An 18,109-nucleotide genomic window follows, 5' to 3' on the forward strand; every position below is an offset into this window, starting at 1 on the left:
TGAATACGGCAGGAGGAAGAAGGCATGGCTCCATAGCTGGCATTGCTAATGCTATCCCAGGTTTCTCTATATAGCTGCCCTTTGTCCTTTCTGAAAAGGTGAGCCACCTCCTATGACAGCAGCACAATATTCGTTTGACTAATCATTGCCAATGTTGGTAAATACTGTGATGTTGTTGTTGTTATTGTTGTTGTTGTTGTCTACCGTTTCCTAGCCTCGCCTGTCTACTATGAGTCACTACTGTCCGTCATGGTGTCATCAAGTGGTTTGGTCGCATGTGTGCAAAGGGTCAATAGAAAGACGTGGAAATTTTCAATCACAAAAGATTCACAAGTTCATTCCAAACTTACTTGAGCTGAGGTGACTGTTTCTGAGCTCCTGGTCCGGAAGCGTCTAGGATTGGCCCTGGCTGAAAGGTCTGGCTGGGAGAGGTGCTGGCAGACCGAGCTCGTTGCGGGGAAGCTTGGGCCGGTCGGGACGGTGAAGCTGAGCCAGACCTGTGCCCACCTGGGAGTAACACAAGTGCTCGGTGAGGCAGACAAAGTTAAAAAAAAAAAAAAAACACTGGAAAAAAAAAGCTTTTCCTACCTCGTCTTGGCTGAGAATTCTAAAAAAAAAAAAAGAAAGAATATATTCATATCTTTAATGTGCATCGAAAGGACATTGTTTATTATTGACCACTAGATGGCACAGTATTGTGTAGTCCAACCAAAACAAGTAGTAAAAAGCAAAAGAAAGATTACAAACTATGGAGACCACACCATTTTCTGCCCAGAGTTGACAGACAATTATGTCAGCTTACTCTAGGTTAGGTTCATTTTGAGTAAAATGTATGCAACTTATTTGACCTAGGAGTATTTAAAGCCTCAATGTGTAATATTTGACAATTAGATGACAATGTGTTGTCTGGTGCAAGCGAGGGCCAGTGATACACAGTGGCAGGAAGGCGCCTTGCATGGATGTCTCTGGCTATTGGTGTGGGACTGTGTGTGTGTGAATGAGGAATTGTGAAGCACATTGTAAAGCGCTTTGGGAGGTCTTCAATTACTTGAAAAGCACTACATAAATGCAGCCCATTTACCACTGAAACAAAACATTAATGATTCCAATAAAACACATCTACTAAATCAAAGGTTCTCAACTGGTCTGACTTCTGGACTTATTATCACACCGTAATTACAAACCACAACCCTAATCAAGAAAAAAAATATCCACTTCTCAAACGTATTTCGTGTAGAGAAAGTTTCTTTAGTATATATTTACAGTGGTACCTCTACTTACAAATGTCTCTACATACGAAAGTTCCATGTTACGAAGTACTTAAATGGGAAAATATTGCCTCTAGTTACAAAGGCATTTCCAGATACAAGGTCAAAAATACAGTACAGCTCGCGCGGCTATTAGCCGCCCCCAGTTTCCTGAACAAAAACAAACTGGCTTAAAATCTGCCTGGCACCCCAGTGCGCATGCATGCTCCCAGAAGCACGAGAATGTAATAAAGCCGTGGTTGTGTGCTATCATCGAATGTGATAGCTGCAAGACAACATCTTTGGTGAGCTACCTAAGCTTTATAGTTTTGGGGTACAGTTTCTTGTTTCAGACGGATCGTGATGAGTACATCTTTAAATGGTCAGCATATCTTGAAGAGTGTTATGTGGCATCATGTATTTCAGGGACTGGTGACATCGTACATACACACATTTGCTTCTCAACAGTTAAAGGGTTAACATAATGTGTCGATTTTGTCTTCGTGTTCATGTTCACCTTGATTTTTTTTTGCAATCGCAATTGCAGCCCTTGGGGTGATAGTTTGTGGCAACAGCCTTAATATGAAAGTCTAAAGGGACAAAATATAATTCATTAAAAATACAAATACTTATTTAAAAAATGAGCACAAAAAAAGACAAATAAACTAAAAAAAGGTTTTAAAATACTCATAGGTACAGAAATTTCACATAACATTAGCTTCACTTTGATCTTGCTCCTACAGGTACCCCCAAGAACAAAACAAATAAATGGCTTTTTTTCCCTTTTCTTTGTTTCCTTTTTTGCCTAGCTTTTTTATCTCTCTTTTTTCATCTTTTTCTTTTTTTTTGTTCTTTCTTTGTATTTCTTCCCTTCTGTTTTTTCACTTTTTGCCTTTTTTTGCTTGACTTTTTTCCCCTTTTCTATTTTTTCCTTTTTTTCTTTCTTTGCAATAGGCTGGGCGAAAAAAGAAATATGTTGTGGTTTGGTCCCTCTAAGTCTCTGTAGTTTGTACTTTTTCTTTTTAGCACTTGTTTTCGGTTGCAGATAATACTCAATGTCCCTTTGATCTAAATACAGCTCATGCAAATTAGTAATTCATTTATTACTGATTGATTTTTTTTACGTTATTTCTTGATTTAGATCAGAGGTTGAGAACCTATGGCTCGGGAGCCATATATGGCTCTTTTGATGACGGCATCTGGCTCTCTGAAAATTTCTGAACGAAACAAATCAATCAATAATTCTACTAATAATGTTACTTTAGCAAAATGAATAATAAAGTCAGAAAAAAACATGTAAAAATAAATAAATAAATACACACATTTTAATTTATATATATTTTCACCTGCAACTTTTCGTTCAGGCACGCAGCTAAGAGCCAATCTGTTCGCGGGAGGGTCCGCTACCCGGAAAGTCTAATTTTAATGGATAATTTACAACAATCTGCACAAGTCATTTTGAAGCAAAGAAGTAATATTTCCTCGTTTTTGGTTAGCTTTTTTATGCAGAGTGAACCCTTCTAATCAAGAAGATGACGAAAAGGAAAAAAGATGAAGATTACCGTACGTTTCAGAAGGAATGGACAGAGCAATTTGCCTTTATTGAGAGAGCAGGTTGTGCATTGTGTCTTAAATGCAATGATAACATTTCCTCGATGAAACGGTCAAATATAAAGAGACACTTCGACACACGCCATGCCACATTTTCAGCGAAATATCCAGTGGGAGACAACAGAAAGAAGGCCTGTCAAGAACTACTTTCCACAGTCCAGGCTAGTCAGCAGCAGCTCCGTGTATGGGCCAAACAAGGTGATTTTAACTCTGCTAGCTTTGCTGGTTCTTTAGCAATTGTAAGGAGCGGGAAGCCGTTTACAGATGGCGATTATACCAAATCATTCATGCTTGATGTGGCCAACGAGCTTTTTGACGACTTTAAGGATAAAGATAAAATAATCAAACGGTTAAAAGATATGCCTCTTTCAGCAAGAACTGTGCACGATCGATCGTGCCATCATGATGTCGAATCAAGTGAAGAAAAAACAAGTCGTTCTCACACCTAAAACACATCAAAACCAACCTGCGATCACGTTTAAAAGATGGAAGCCTAAACGCCTGCATGAAGCTGAACCTCACCACCTATCAACCGGACTACAAAGCCATCAGCAAAACCATGCAACACCAAAAGTCGCACTAATAGTAAGTCAGAAGTACTTTTCTTATTAATAAATACCTTTAATTTTATTTTGAACAACATGTTATAACAGAGTCTTATTATAATATGTATATTGTTGGTCTTCTTCGATTTAGATAAGAAATTGCTGACCTGAGGGCCTCAGACAGCGGTGAACAAGCAGAGCGGGCAAGTAAACATGGACAGATATGAATAAAACCTCGGCCTGCAGACCAGTTGATTGTTATGATTATAAATAATTGTTAGTTTTTAAATTTTAGATGTTAGATCTTATTTTGATAGGATTTTTAAAAAGACATTTGAGAAGGGTGTTTATTTGTTTTTAATTAAAAGTTTATTTGTGGAAAACCCAAATCACCCCAAACTTAGCCAGATCCCAGCTTCGGCGGCACTCAAGTCAATTGAGTTCGAGACCCCTGTTTTACTGGCTTCTTATGTAGCCTTTTGCTACCTGCTAAATTTAGCTACTTGGACCAACTCCAGCTTTTGGCCATTTTTGGCCTCTGCAGATTTAGCCAGCTCTCTCAACTTTTGGTTGTTGCTCGCATTGATCAACACCAGCATTCATGTCCTATTAATTCAGCCGTGCTCATGCAAAAAAAGATGGAAGTATGCTTCTGAACTTGCTGCCGAACTGCCAAGTGGTCACTTTAATGCCTCTTTCAATGTTTCTATTCTAAGCAACAATGGCATCCGGTGGTGAATTATTACACAGTGTCACCTAAATAGCTCGGTGAAGTTATTATGAAGTTATTATGATTACCTTGACTGAAGATGGTGGTGGCGTGAAGATTCCCAGGAGCACCTGTGCCATCTTTTGAAGGACAAGTTCAGTGATAAGTTGCTTGTCCTCCTCCACATGTTCACCAATTAAAGGCATGGAGCTGTCCATCACCTGCACACAAGGAAACAAATAAACTCACTTGTTTGCCGCTTGATGACAGTAAAACACTGTGACAGTGTTTGCATTATCAGTTAAGGCAGGGTCAGGGGCCAATTGTCAATTGCCATGTTGGTTTTATAGCAGGGTATGGTGTAATTATGGCCTGTTCAGTCCTTTGAGACATTTTGTGATTAAGGGCTGTACAAGCAAATATGACCTAACTTCACTTGACTTGCGGCCCCCAGGACGTTAGTTTGAAAGACAAAGGGACAGTGTGTATTATTTTACCATTTGGTATTTCACTTTTATCTGTCGTGCCACAAGAAGGGAGTGCTAAACGCACAACGGAATAAGACAAAATATGGAAAATCAGAGTGACCAAAACGCATCGTAATGCTTTCGAAAAGAAGAGTTATAAGAAAATAATATAGAGAAAAGAAATAAAAATGAAAAAGGACAAAAACAGAGAGAAAAAAAGAAATAGGATGAAAAGTAAAACTAAAACTATAAAAGAAATATGAAAAAGATTTACTTATTTGTTTGAGAAAAAAAAAATTGTTTTTCTATTAGAAAGGCTGGGTAAAATTTGGAAGAAAAGGGGTGCTTTTTTCTCACTTTTAGTCTCCGTAGTATGTTTTGTTTCCATTACAGCAACACCAAGTGGACAAATATAAAACACTGTCCTTTTAACAACAGCTGAATGTTTTTCTAATCAGAGCTGTTTTTGTGGAAAACCTCATTTGGCCCAATCTCACCCTGATCCGAGATTCAGCAGCCCCCAACTTAATTAAGTTTTAGACCCCTGAGTTAAGGAGAGTACTGTTTTAAAGGCACAGTGTGTAATATTCAGTGACTACTAGTTGCAAAAAAAACTTTCATTCAGTAAACAAAAAAAAATTGATTTGGATATGAGTAAAAAATACATGAACTGTCATACAGATGTTATATTTTATAAAAAAATATAGGTGGAGACATTTTTATTTCTTTTACAGACTGGAATCTCCACTTATGTTGTCACCATGTTTGCCCAGCATCCAGCTAACCCTAACCCTTTTTTTCCCCCATCATTGGTTCTCTGTGTTAATAAATAGTGTGTCCTATTGCAATCGGCCTGGTTCATTGTTTCCATTTTTGGGGGATTAGTTTCTCATATTAGAACTCCAAGAACGCAAAGTAATAACGTAATTTAATTGTTGGCAGTGTAGGAATTTCTAGCATCCTTCAGAGAAAAAAATGGTTTATGGAGGCCTAGAGGCAAATTTGTGAACTGATTGCATTAAAGAATAATTCGTTTCAATCCTAACGATTTTCAAAATCACAGCTAGAAAAAGTCCCTACGACTAAGTTATTTAAAGGTTTTTATCAGAAGTAACAAGGTTAGAGGCGAGTTTTTTTTACAAGGTACATTTTATATATTTCCAAGTAATACTCATGTGAAGCAGGTACGAGTCATGTCATCGACACTCAATATAGCTACCAATAAGTTAGCTAGTGCTACTGTCTCCGAGTGTGTCTGACATCAGCTGTGTATAAACAAATTGGCCTATTCAAAAAACACCATATATTAGAATCAATTTGAGTAGCTTCGAGTTGCAGTCGATTCGAGACTTGATGGCACCCTGGATAAAACATATAAGCATACACAGCTACAGTTAGTGTCTTGGCGTTTTTTTTACCAATCAATTCGTAAATGAGTTGCTTTTATTGCATTTAACGAGCCACAAGGTAAGCCATCATTTCCGACAGCTGCACAATATTTGTTTGCCCAAAGTCCGGCCCCGGGGACAGTTACGGCCCATGATACATTTTTTACTGGCCTTTGGCCTCTGTCATTCATCCATCCATTATCGACACCATTTATCGTCAGTAGGGTCTCGGAGTGCTGGAGCCCATACCAGCTGTCTTCGAGCAGGAGGCAGGGGACACCCTGAACTGGTTGCCAGCCAATCACAAGGCCTTTGTCAAAAAATTGATAATATGTGGCTAGCCAGTTATGTAGACACACCCAAAAAAATAAAAAAATAAAGCACTGCAAACCTTTCACAGAGAATGAATTTATTAAAGAGTGTTCAAAGAATGCCAGGCTGAATAGTCGGCCCTAAAACATTTTTAGCTTAACAAATCTGGCCCACTTTCTCAAAGGTTTGGACACTCAATTGCTAATGGTGTTGAATAGTAAAGCGTTTTTTGGATGTTGTTGTTGTTGTTGTTGAGTCACTCAAAAAGCCTGAGGATATTCCTCAGAAGCGCTAGACTCGCATGTGGGAGTTTGCGTAGTTATCCGAAGGATAGTCCCAGTTTGCGGTAGTAGCCAATTATTCATCCTCACCGCAGAAACCGCATCGATTATCTTCGCTCTTCCCTGTCAAATGTTGCCATCTTCGGAGGGAAGGATGGTGGTCGGACCGGAATCGTATAAGATTGAAGAGGTCTTTCTTTGATAACTGGGACTCTTCCTCCAGATTGGGGCAGAAAGAGGGAAGAGAGATGATTCGGGGATTGGATGATGGTGGGGGTTTACAGCTCCTACGGAGGATGTCGAGAGGAGTTTGTGGTTCAAGCGGGGCAGTTGGCTGAGCCTAGTTTAGCCTGCTCATCTGCTAAGTCATTGCCTGGGAGGTTACAATGTCCCGGTACCCATATCAGTTGTATAATTTTTGTAGAGGGGAAGCCCGCAAAATTAGAATTAATGGAGAGGATGGAGGGGTCTGATATAATAGGGTTGGCGAGGGCTTGGAGGAGGGACTTGCAGTCCGTGATGATGGAGGCCGACAACAAGCTGTCGTTCTGCTAGAGCCAGGTGATGGCCGCGTTCAGGGCAGTCTTCTCGGCTTGAAAAGAGCTGCTAAAGGTCCCGGTCGGTGCATGCCAGGAGTAGATCAATGAAGAGTCCCTGAAGATCACTACTCCGATTCCTCCATTCTCCGTTACTTTGAAGGTGGAGCCATCAGTGAACATGTACAGGTCTGACGGGCCCAACCAACTAAAACTACTGCTAGGTTGTTGTTGTCTATTGTTTATTATATATATATATATATATATATATATATATATATATATATATATATATATATATATATAATCACTGTGGGCTGTGACACATTGCTTTGTGAGTCGCGACCACGCAGGCCCCTGTAGAACCACTGCCGGGCCCCACCTTAAAAGACGTTCGGTAGTGATCCACCCCGCTGCTTTATTAGCGTCCAGAAGCAACCACTAGAGCTGGGCAGACCTTTTTTGCAGCTCTGCCAGCAAAAGGATGTTATGCTGCTCTTTAATTGAGTCGCTCAGCCTGGACAATGTTGCCCCCGCAGCATGGGAAAGTTGTGTTGTGCAGGCCTGTAGTCACACGCTTAATGGAGGGGATTACTCACTTATGAATGAAAATAAAAACATTCACACGGGGAAAAAAGAAAAGAAAAAACTGATTTGAAAAAGTGAATTCCATGATAATATTTGGCCATAGTAGTAGTGTTTGAGTGCATATTTCGGATTGAATTTTAGGATAACCAATCTGTTCAAATACATAACTGTTTTGATGAATATGTAAAACAACACGAGGTAAGCCTTTGTTGGGGGTTGGGGTGGAAACAGTGATATAATAAGCATGGTCGTGGTTTTCTTTAATTTTAGGATGAAAATGGTGAAAGTAAGAAAAGGACTGTTTCAAAAATAGTCCAAATGCCAACCCAAAACTCAAAAAAGATAAAAAAGGAAGAGTTTATTTGAGCAAATCTAAGAATTTCATATAGTTACACGTGCAACAACACGTGCTGCAATGATGATTTCAGGCAGAAAATGGCGTCAGCAAGTTTAATATTTTTTAGGTTACATACACCACCTTTAATGAAGAGAACATTTCCAGAACATTATTTTTAGAAAATTAGCTCATAAAATAATAAATGAAAAACCTTCCGTTTTTTTCGCACTATAAGGCGCACCTAAAAGTCTTATTATTTTTCAAAAGCTGACCATGCGCCTTAAAATAGAGTGCGCCTTATATATGGCTCAACATTAATCACAAGGTCTCGCAACTTACGCAACAGCCGCCAATTTGACGGGGAAATGCGAAGACGATCGGTGCCGTCTCTGCAGTGAGGACGAAGAATCGGCCGAGCATCTCTGGCTGCGGTGCCCTGCACTCCAGTCTGCCCGATACCACCGCCAGCTGGGATTCTCCTTCGGAGAACTACGGCGCCTCCCACAAGCGAGTCTAGCGCTACTGAGGATTATCCTTAGGTGCCTTGAGTGACTTAACAACAACAACAACAACAGCAGCAGGACAAGGAACGCAACCTCCACGTGGTGTCCTGTGGACGGCCACATGGCCGACGAATGCGTCTCCCACCCGCTACACGAACGCTTCGGTACAACTACCCAAAGCTGAACGCACAGACCTCATCCGCTTTCGGAGCGGCCACCATTAGCTGCTTCGACGCTGGTAATTCCTCCTCCGCAAGTCGGCCACCGACATCTGTCGACTTTGTGGGGAGAGCGAAGAATCGGCCGAACACCTATGGGTCGATTGCCCCGCCTTCATCGCGGACTGTCAACGATGGGCAGTTGGATCCGAATTCGCGGAACTCGTAACACAACCGAAGCGTTCCATGTCGTTCCTAAAGATCATCTTTAGACGACTTGAAGCGATCTAACAACAACAACAACAGCAACAGCCGCCGACTCGATTTTCCCCCGAACGTGGAGTAGTCCGCGGTGTATGCTGGGATTTATATACCGGCGTTTCATTGGCTAACCAATGTGTCAATCATCATTTGAATCGATCACTATTGGCTAAAGTTATTCGGAGCCTCGGATAGGCTAGAGGGCCGAAACAAACCCTGCAATTGGCCGAAAAAGATGTGTCAATCATCCGTTAAATCGATTACTATTGGCTGAAGTTATTCGGAGTCTCGGATTGGCTAGAGCGCCAAAACAAACCCTGCAATTGGCCAAAAAAGATGTATCAATCATCCGTTGAATCGATCGCTATTGGCTGAAGTTATTCGGAGCCTCGGATTGGCTAGAGGGCCAAAACAAACCCCGCAATTGGCCGAAAAAGATGTGTCAATCAACCGTTAAATCGATCGCTATTGGCTGAAGTTATTCGGAGCCTCGGATTGGCTAGATGGCCAAAACAAACCCTTCAATTGGCCGAGTTTAGCAATGGCGTAGCAAGCTTAGCAAGCTTGCTAAAGTACACCATAAAGAAAAATGTTTTATTAGTCTGTATTTGCAAATAATTTACTCTCCTGGATTTACTTCACTCACGGTTGTAAGAAGACCATGATTGCGTATCATTATTGAACGTGAGAACTTAGGTGAGCTATGCGGCTTTATATTTTCCCGGTATCTTGTTTTAGAACGATCTTGATGTTGCTGTGATGAGTTGAGTGAATTAAACTCAATTCCAAGTGTTTATTGTCATATGCACAGTAAAGTTGCGAGCGAAAAAGAAAAAAGAAACTAAGAAATGTTTGGCATTTCTTGAATCCCAAGACTTTAACCTTCCGAATGATATTTGAAATGATGCATTTGAGTGACATCGTACGGACACCGCATCCGCACGTGTCTACGACACGTATTTGCTTCTTTGCAAGCTTTGGGAATGTTAAGGGAGTAATCAGTTGGACTGAATCATCTGACTGTTTTGTCGACGTTCCCATTGTAGCGCCTTATAATCCGGTGCGCCTTATCTATGGAAGATATAGGACAAAAAACTTTTTTTGGGGGGTGCGCCCTATAACCCGGTGCGCCCTATAGTGCGGAAAATTCGGTAATTTTTTATTTTACAATTTCTTCTACGAGTAGATGCTCACTGGTTCTAATTGTCTTTTAGGAATACGAATCAAGCAAATAAATACATGTTTTTGTGATCTTCGGCGGTGGCCATTTTGAAACTTTTTGTCACATCAAGATGACATCACAGTTGTTGACGCAGCAACCAATCATAGCTTAGCCCCACAAAGCAGGATTTTCTCACAAATGATAAATTATGATGGAGTTATTCTTACTAAGTCAATAAAATAAGTTACATACTAAATCAATGCTTAATACCAAAAACAATTGTGAGTATAAAAAATTGCAGGATTTTTTTTCTTTTTCAACAATATTTTCCCATTATCAGCCTTGTGTATTTGATTAATTTGTCATTACAAAAAGTGAGATATGCCAATTGTGATAGTCCTGGTAGAAAATTATGCGTTAAATTTGAATGATCCAAAGGCAGTGACCTCTCTCTCTCTCTCTCTCTCTCTCTCCCTCGCTCTCTTTCTCTCCCCTCCTTCTCTTTCTCGCTATTTCTCTCCTTCTCCCCCTCCCTCGCTTTCTATTTCTTCTTTATTTCTACTCCCTCTCACTTTTTGTCTTATTGTCTCTTTCTCTTTTTTATTTTGTACTCTTGTCTTCTCCTTTCTCTTTTAATATTTTTCTTTTTTCTCTCGTTCTGACTTTCTGTCTTTATATTTGTCCCTTACTTTGTCTCCCTTTTTTTCTCCTTCTCTTGTTCTCCCTCTGTATTTTTATCTATTTATATTTATTCTACTAGTCCAACCCTGTAAGAATTTGTTTTTCTAACATTTGGCATCCAAGCTCAAATCTGACCCTCCCACAGTTACACCAACATAAACCCTTAATCTAGAACCTAGGGCAAGAAGCTGTCAACTGGACATTCTTTTATTACCCATATTTAATGTTGATGATGTCTGTGTATTGTCTGTTAATGCCTCTGCAACATCTTTTGCAGCCTGGAAGAGGGATTATGCGACCCCTTCTCAAGTTTTCTCAATTTTTCTTATCTTAAGGTTTTGGGTAGTTTTTCCTTGCCCATGTGTAGGTTTCAGATCACGGGATAGTTTAATAGGTGTCATAATAGCCATTTGAGACTTATGTGATTAAGGGCTAGACAAATAAACATTACTTGGCCTGTGCATTTGCAAAAAAATTATGTTTTCATTGAGAAAACTTTAAATGAATGTGTGTTGAGAGGAAAGAGATGGTTAACATCTCAAAAAGCAGATCTCGATTATGACAGACCAACGGCTGTTGCCTGTCAGGCTTAATTAAATTCCTTCATGCTGAAATCCACGGGCCAATCGAGGAATTCAAAAGGAAGGGGTGGGGGAGGAACATAGTTGACTTTGTGTCACTGCTTTCTCAGTGCAAATCTAAAGGGAGCCGTCGAATATTTCCCGAAATAGATTTCAGTTAACACAAAGAAGATGAGGCGGAAATCTCTTAATGTTGACCTCATCCCAGCGGACGATAGAGAAAAATGTGATGTAACGCCGTCCTCCTAAATATGGCCCTGTCAGATGTGTCTGTTCACTCAGATAAAAAGGCATTGTTCTAGAAACAATTGCTTATAACACATGGTTGTCTGCTGATGCTTTCCAGAGGGGAACCTCCCTGAAGCTTCCTAGTTACAATTAGTTTTTTCCGCTTCGTAAGAAATAGTATCCTCTTATCAGTGGTCGGGAACCTTTTTGATCCAAAAAGCCACAAAAGCAAAAATATTTTTATATTTTTTCTTAAGAGAGCCACACGATATATATTACATCAAAATACAATAAAACCGACAAACACGGCCGCCAGACAAAAGCCAATTCAGCACATTTTATTTCATTGTGTGACATTAGAGTATTTGATAAAATCTATAAAATAATAATAATGCCAAAGCCTGTGTCCCATATCAATATAAATATACCAATTAAAATGTGTCTCCCTCCCGCTGTTACTTAAAGTGTTGAGGCTCATTTTGACAACACTTTAAGAACACTAAACTAACCTCAATGATGTAGTCATTGCCATCTTTTCCATGGACGGCTTTTACCGCGCATATGTCGAGGCCGCCGAACATCTCGGCACAGGAGTCCACCCACAGTCTGTACCTGCAACACAATCATGCATCCACCTGATAAAACGCAAATCTCAATTAAAATATTCAAGGGTGTAGGTGCTGAGGCAGGGGGTAGGCTGCGCCACACATTGAATTTCTAGGCAGAATCCTGCTAGAGCTCAGCAATCTGAAAAGTTCAGAATAGCCTGGAAACCTCATCTCATTAGCTGCACCGCTTATCCTCAGTAAGGTCGCGGGGGTGCTGGAGCCCATCCCAGCAAGGGCAGTGGGCAGGGGACATCCTGAACTGGTTGCCAGCCAATCGCAGGGCACACAGGGACAGACAACTCGCTCGCTCATTCATACCTAGGGACAATTTGGACCGGCCAATCCACCTGAAATGCATGTCTTTGGAATGTGGGAGGAAACCGGAGCGCCCAGAGGAAACCCACGCAAGCACGGGGAGAACATACAAACTCCGCACAGGAAGTCCGGTAGCTGGATTTGAACCCACACAGGACCTTAGTACTGTGCCGCACACGCGCTGCCCGTATAACGAAATACGCTAAAACACCGGTCACTTTTCCTTATCGGCAGTTATATTGATCAACAAGTTACACAGAATGACGTCCCTCTATAGGGGGAGACTAAGGAGTCCTTACCATGTCGATAGAAATCCCTCATTTTTTGCGGGGGTTGCGTTCCAAAAAGGTCCAGCCGTAGTCAAAACCCGAAACGTAGAAATGTGTATTTTTTTATTTATTCAATACTCTATCATTTGTTGAAATAAAAAAAAAAAAACAATTTTGAGGTCCAAGCATTTGTTTGACAAATACAAGTACTGTACTTTATAAACATTTTTGAATCCGAATAACTTCTTTACTGTCAAATTATAATTTCAAAAATTATCTCACTAATATACTGAACGATTCATTCGTTATCTGAAAAATATGATTGGTGTACCGACTTGGGCACTTCTGTAAATAAAGGAATATTTTTATGGGAACCTGATTAAGGCATAAATCTCAATTTGGCCAAAGAACCGAATTATGCACTTATGTTATTAGTGTGGCTATATATTATTCTTTTGACATTCTTACTTGGGAGGCTATATTAAGAATCTGTTAAAGATACATTATGAATGTTTCAAATCGATCCACTTTACTTAAGTTCATTTTTTGGCGCGATTGGAAAAATAAAAATGTGGCGTAAAAATATTTTAACTCTCTTTGGCATGTGGGCGTACATAATGTAGGTTGGTCTAGCCTTTTCCGTACAACTTCAACCACAGCGAAATCATAATACGAAACACAATGCAAGATTAAAACCAACCTATTGAAACTATCATACAGAAAGGAATCACTGTATTCCTATACGTTTATGGCTGAGATGCTTCATGTAAAGTTTTCTTTTGTTCCACCCCTTATTCCTCAAACATGTCATCTGTATAGTCAATTATGTTCTGTCAAGCTCCTCCACAGGAAAAAAATAAATCCCCACCCTCCAAATAAGTCTGTCTCCTCATCCGGGTTAATTATTCTATCATGGGGTCACTTGAGGCTCCACTTTGTATTTAGACTTCATACTCCATGCTTATGCTCTGTGCTATATTCTGGGTGTGGAGGTTACATGTAAACAAAACACTGGAAATGGAGTGCCACTGCTCCATAGTGTAGTGAGGGTGCTGATGCACTGAATTATTTTGAAAGTTAAAAAAAGAAACAATTATTCCCGAAGTCGAACGCGCCCATGCCCCACAAGGGGGCCCGCCCAACTATTTGAGAAAAACTGGTGTAGTGCACGAATTTGAAATCAATGAAAGGAGTAGAAAATGGAAAAGAAAATCATGCAGTACTCTTTCAAATAAGTGTAAATGTGAGTATTGATTTTGGAATCAGAAAGACAGTGAAAAGGGGATATCATTGAGAGTTGTAGATCAGCAAATTATTATTGGGGCTTACCTGTCAGTCATTGCGATCTGCTCTAACATGGCCGATCCCGTGTTTGCCTTCCAGTTCCCCGAAATAGACGTCCTCCTGAAAACAGATGAAAGATCATAAGCCAAAGCCCGGGTCGAGGCTTATTCTCCAACTGTCATTATTCTTTTTTTGTCTCTCTACCTCAATCTCTTCTTAAAGTGCCGCGCTAGAATACTGCTGATGTGGTTTATGGCCGAATTATTTTTTTAAACTTTTTATTTCTCACACACACTTTGACAGAGGGTTGGGTCACTTATCATACAGCAACACGAACAAACAATATATACAATTGACATACTCATAAATAACAAAAGAAACAACAACAAAAAATGTTAATTAAAGAAATAAAATAAAAGGTGAGGTGTTTAGACATCAAGTAAAACGTCTTATAAGCTTCCATATTTTCTTGAGTTGATCTAGTTTCAGTTGAAGCCTTGCAGGGATTTTTTTCCATAATCTACATTTGCTTTAATTTGTTTCTCCATTGTTTTATGTCAGGAGGGTGTGGTTTTAGCCAGGAAGCTCTGATCATTTTCTTTGCTACCAGAAGCATAACCCTTAGTACATATTTATGTTGATCAGTCAATAATTCTTCTGGCAAAATTCCTAATACATAAGTCACTGGGTCCAACCGCAACTGCCAATCAAGAATTAATTTGATCTCTGTCTGAATACTTCTCCAGAAATTTAATATAACAGGGCAATTTCAGAAAATATGCGTAAAATCTCTGACCCTCCCACAGTTAAGCCAACATAAATTTGATGTATTTTTATATTTTGAAGTGATAGATGGTGTATAGAAGTATCGCATTATTACTTTCCATTCAAACTCCCTCCATGTCGGACTGCTGGTTATTCTGTGTACCTCTTTTAAAGTTTTCTCCCAATTGTCGTCTTTTATCACTACATTAGCTTCTTGTTCCCATTTTTCTTTAACCACCATCTCATCATTACAGAGATCCATTTGCAGAGCTTTATACAATTTTGAGATAACCCCCTTTATTAATTGTCCTTTTGAGTATGATACCAATAATTCCTCAACTTTAGTTAGCTCCTTACATATTTTCCCCAATTCATCATGTTTCTGGAGGTAATGCCTTAGTTGCAATATTTGTAAAAATAATTTCTAGGTCGGTCAATTTTTTGTTAAAGTTATTCAAAATATTTCATTACCTGTCCTTATAACACTTGGGTAATCAACATCAATCATTTTGGGTCCATCTTTCAAATCCTACATCCATAATCCCAGGTTTAAAATCTGGATTTTTTTGCTATTTTTGTAGCCCTATTCACAGACTTTGACATTTTTAATTTTTTGGGATTGTTGACCATGTTATAATAGTTCATTCATTGTGAAGTTTTAACTTCTTCCACATCACTACTGATATGCTGCTCCATGTCCACCCATATTGTATCCTTGTCACTGGTAATCCACAGAATAAGATAAGAGTTTTGTATTTCATCCTAGGTTTCTTATTTTGCCAAAGGAATTTTGATATCATTTATTTAACACTTTAAATGTGGATTCCGGGATCAGAATGGGCCCAATTTTTAACTCATCAAAACGACGGACAGCCTTTAAATGTTCAGGTCAACTCGTAAAAAATATTGTAGATGATGGAAAATCGTCAGTTATTGTAACCTCTGCAGACACCAAAATATAAATGATTTAAAGGTTTATTCAGTCTTTTTTGACCAACCTTTTTGTTCAAAAGACAGGCTTCAAGTTGTTATCATTAGTAACAGCTCCTCCTCCAGATTCCTCCCAAATAAAATATGAAATTTTAGGTTTAATTTGGGCTCAACCCTGCAAATCAAGCTAACTCAATAAATGCTAGATGTGTCTCCTAAATGGGAAGAGTGGTGCCCGTCATTTTAAAGACCTACAGAAAATTTTCTTCAGTAACTATATAGGTGTAGGACATATCAATAGAAAGCGTCAACCCTCATCATTCATTGGAAAAAAGGGAATTTCTAACTTTTACCATAATTTAGTAAACAACAGTTGAACATTGCTTAATTTCTTGAATATACAGTACTCGTTTCCCCCGAAAAGGTCTGAGAAAAACAGATTTTTGGGAAAGGATGCATTTCAAACAGAACTTTCACTGTAGTGCTTTTTCTTTTTTTTTCATTTTCATAATTCCAATTTCGAAACAATGCTTTTTAAAAGACAAGGGAACTTTGCTTGTTGCAACACAACATTTTGTTGCTCGAACATTGAACTTTTACCTAAACAATGCATGAACTTTGCAAGAACTTTTCCAGTGACGTGATCAGGCAATTTTGGTCACCACGGCTAACGCGTTCCTGCGGACGTGCACAAAAGATCATCCCTCTCTGCCTGATGTTTTTTTTTTTTTAACAAAAAGAACTCTGTTGAAGCGCGGTCGGTCTCTATTTATAAATTCACTTTTCTTACCACTCTGCTTCACTACTCCTACTCGGGGGGTGCCTCCACTCTCTCAATCGCTAGATACAGGGAGTAAAACTAGGAAGTGGGGGCCTCCTCGATGTGTGGACAAAGAGCTGATCAAAGCCACTCCTTTCTATAGTGATTTTACATGCTTAAATAATTTCCAGAGGCTTAATACTTAATAGTGATCTGGTGCAAACCCTTTATAATAGTTATTTTTCTTTAATAAATCAAAAAATAAACATCTTTTTACGTTTTAGCACTTAGGGACAATCTCTGGAAACACATTTACACGTTATGGCACCAAATGAGTTACCCCCGGGCCTGGGTCGGGTCGGGCTGGATTCTTAAGGCTCGATCTTGCCTTTGTCTGAAAATGAAGAGCAGGATATTTTAACGAAGACCCACTCGCGTCTTTCAAACAGGAGTGATTATGGACCTTGTTGTTTGTTAGTTTGTTATTGTCCCCGCTACTGTGATCTGACACATTTAAAATACCTTTTGCCACTGTGGGTAGTCAGGAAACAGGAATTTGAACAAACAGCTGCAAGACCTCGAGAGACGAGTGTTTACGAACAAATTGTTTCCAGTGCTACCTTACATGTAAGCCTTGTAATTGTTGCCGATCTTCTGGATGCGGATGTCGTACTTGGACTGGACGTAGGGCTCGGTAGTGGCGTAGGTCCCGACCAAGGCCACCACGCTGGTGATTTCCTGGAAGTCCTGTTGGTTTTCCACTTTGACCTGGTCGGAAAAATGTTGTCAATTACAAAGCCAGTAGCGCTCTGTTGGACGTTCTTGCTTGTACAAGATAATGAAACCTCAGAGGTCGGAAACTAGCTTTGAATTTACGTCAGGGTATTTCAATTACTGTAAGTGCCAGACAGAAGGGGGCAATTATATAACACACAACAAAACATACAGCACCTGTGCCTGGCCGGGGCTAAAAATCTAAATTTTATCAGTAAGTTGAGGAGTATGTTAGGAGTGACAAGATTGGATAGATTGAGAAATAAAATTTTGAGAGACAGAACTGGAGTCGTAGCAGAACTCCGGAAGTGTGTGGATGAGAGAGTACGTGGTTGGTTTGGACACATGGAGAGGACGGATGAGGAGCGAATGTTGAAGAAGATCTAAAGAGCAGAAGTAAATGGAAGGAGACGGAGAGGAAGGCCACGATTGACGTGGATGGACGGTGTCATGAGTGCACTCCCTGAAAGAGGTCGAAATGTAGTGGAAGCTTGAGCTCTTGTTGGTATAGGACTGAGTGGATAGGTGTTGTGAAAGGATAGTGGGGTGTTTGGACATGTTCAAAAGGATGGGCAGGGTACCTGCATGATACGGCAGTTGAACAAAAAGTGTGTTGTGTCACCCTGACCCAAGTGACATGGCCGCTTTCTTGTGCCCCGTTTCATCTGGAGGGACGCATGACCTATTTGGGTGCCGAGGTGCTTAACTTGTTTGGGTGTTTGGACATTTGGGTTGGCCATGGTCAATTTTTGTGTGTTTCTTTGCTACTTTTTTCTTTTCTTTGTTTTTGTGTATGTGTTTTTTCTTGC

At 39.8% G+C, this 18,109-nt stretch overlaps 1 protein-coding gene across 2 annotated transcripts in view; it reads right to left on the minus strand.

Annotated features, from left to right (window-relative positions):
* syn3 (synapsin III) overlaps positions 1-18,109 on the minus strand; it is a 208,297-nt gene that overhangs the window by 14,654 nt on the left and 175,534 nt on the right. For both annotated transcript variants that reach the window (XM_088348464.1, XM_088348463.1), the window contains exons 8-13: positions 17,152-17,294; positions 14,117-14,191; positions 12,105-12,207; positions 4,202-4,333; positions 589-607; positions 351-507 (exon numbers count right to left, since the gene is read on the minus strand). In XM_088348464.1, coding sequence (XP_088204590.1) covers positions 351-507; positions 589-607; positions 4,202-4,333; positions 12,105-12,207; positions 14,117-14,191; positions 17,152-17,294 — 629 coding nt within the window. The remainder of the gene's footprint in view (positions 1-350; positions 508-588; positions 608-4,201; positions 4,334-12,104; positions 12,208-14,116; positions 14,192-17,151; positions 17,295-18,109) is intronic.

Source organism: Urocampus carinirostris, chromosome 11, assembly GCF_059441175.1.
Source record: "Urocampus carinirostris isolate Australia breed hairy pipefish chromosome 11, RoL_Ucar_1.0, whole genome shotgun sequence".
Classification (NCBI taxonomy): domain Eukaryota; kingdom Metazoa; phylum Chordata; class Actinopteri; order Syngnathiformes; family Syngnathidae; genus Urocampus; species Urocampus carinirostris.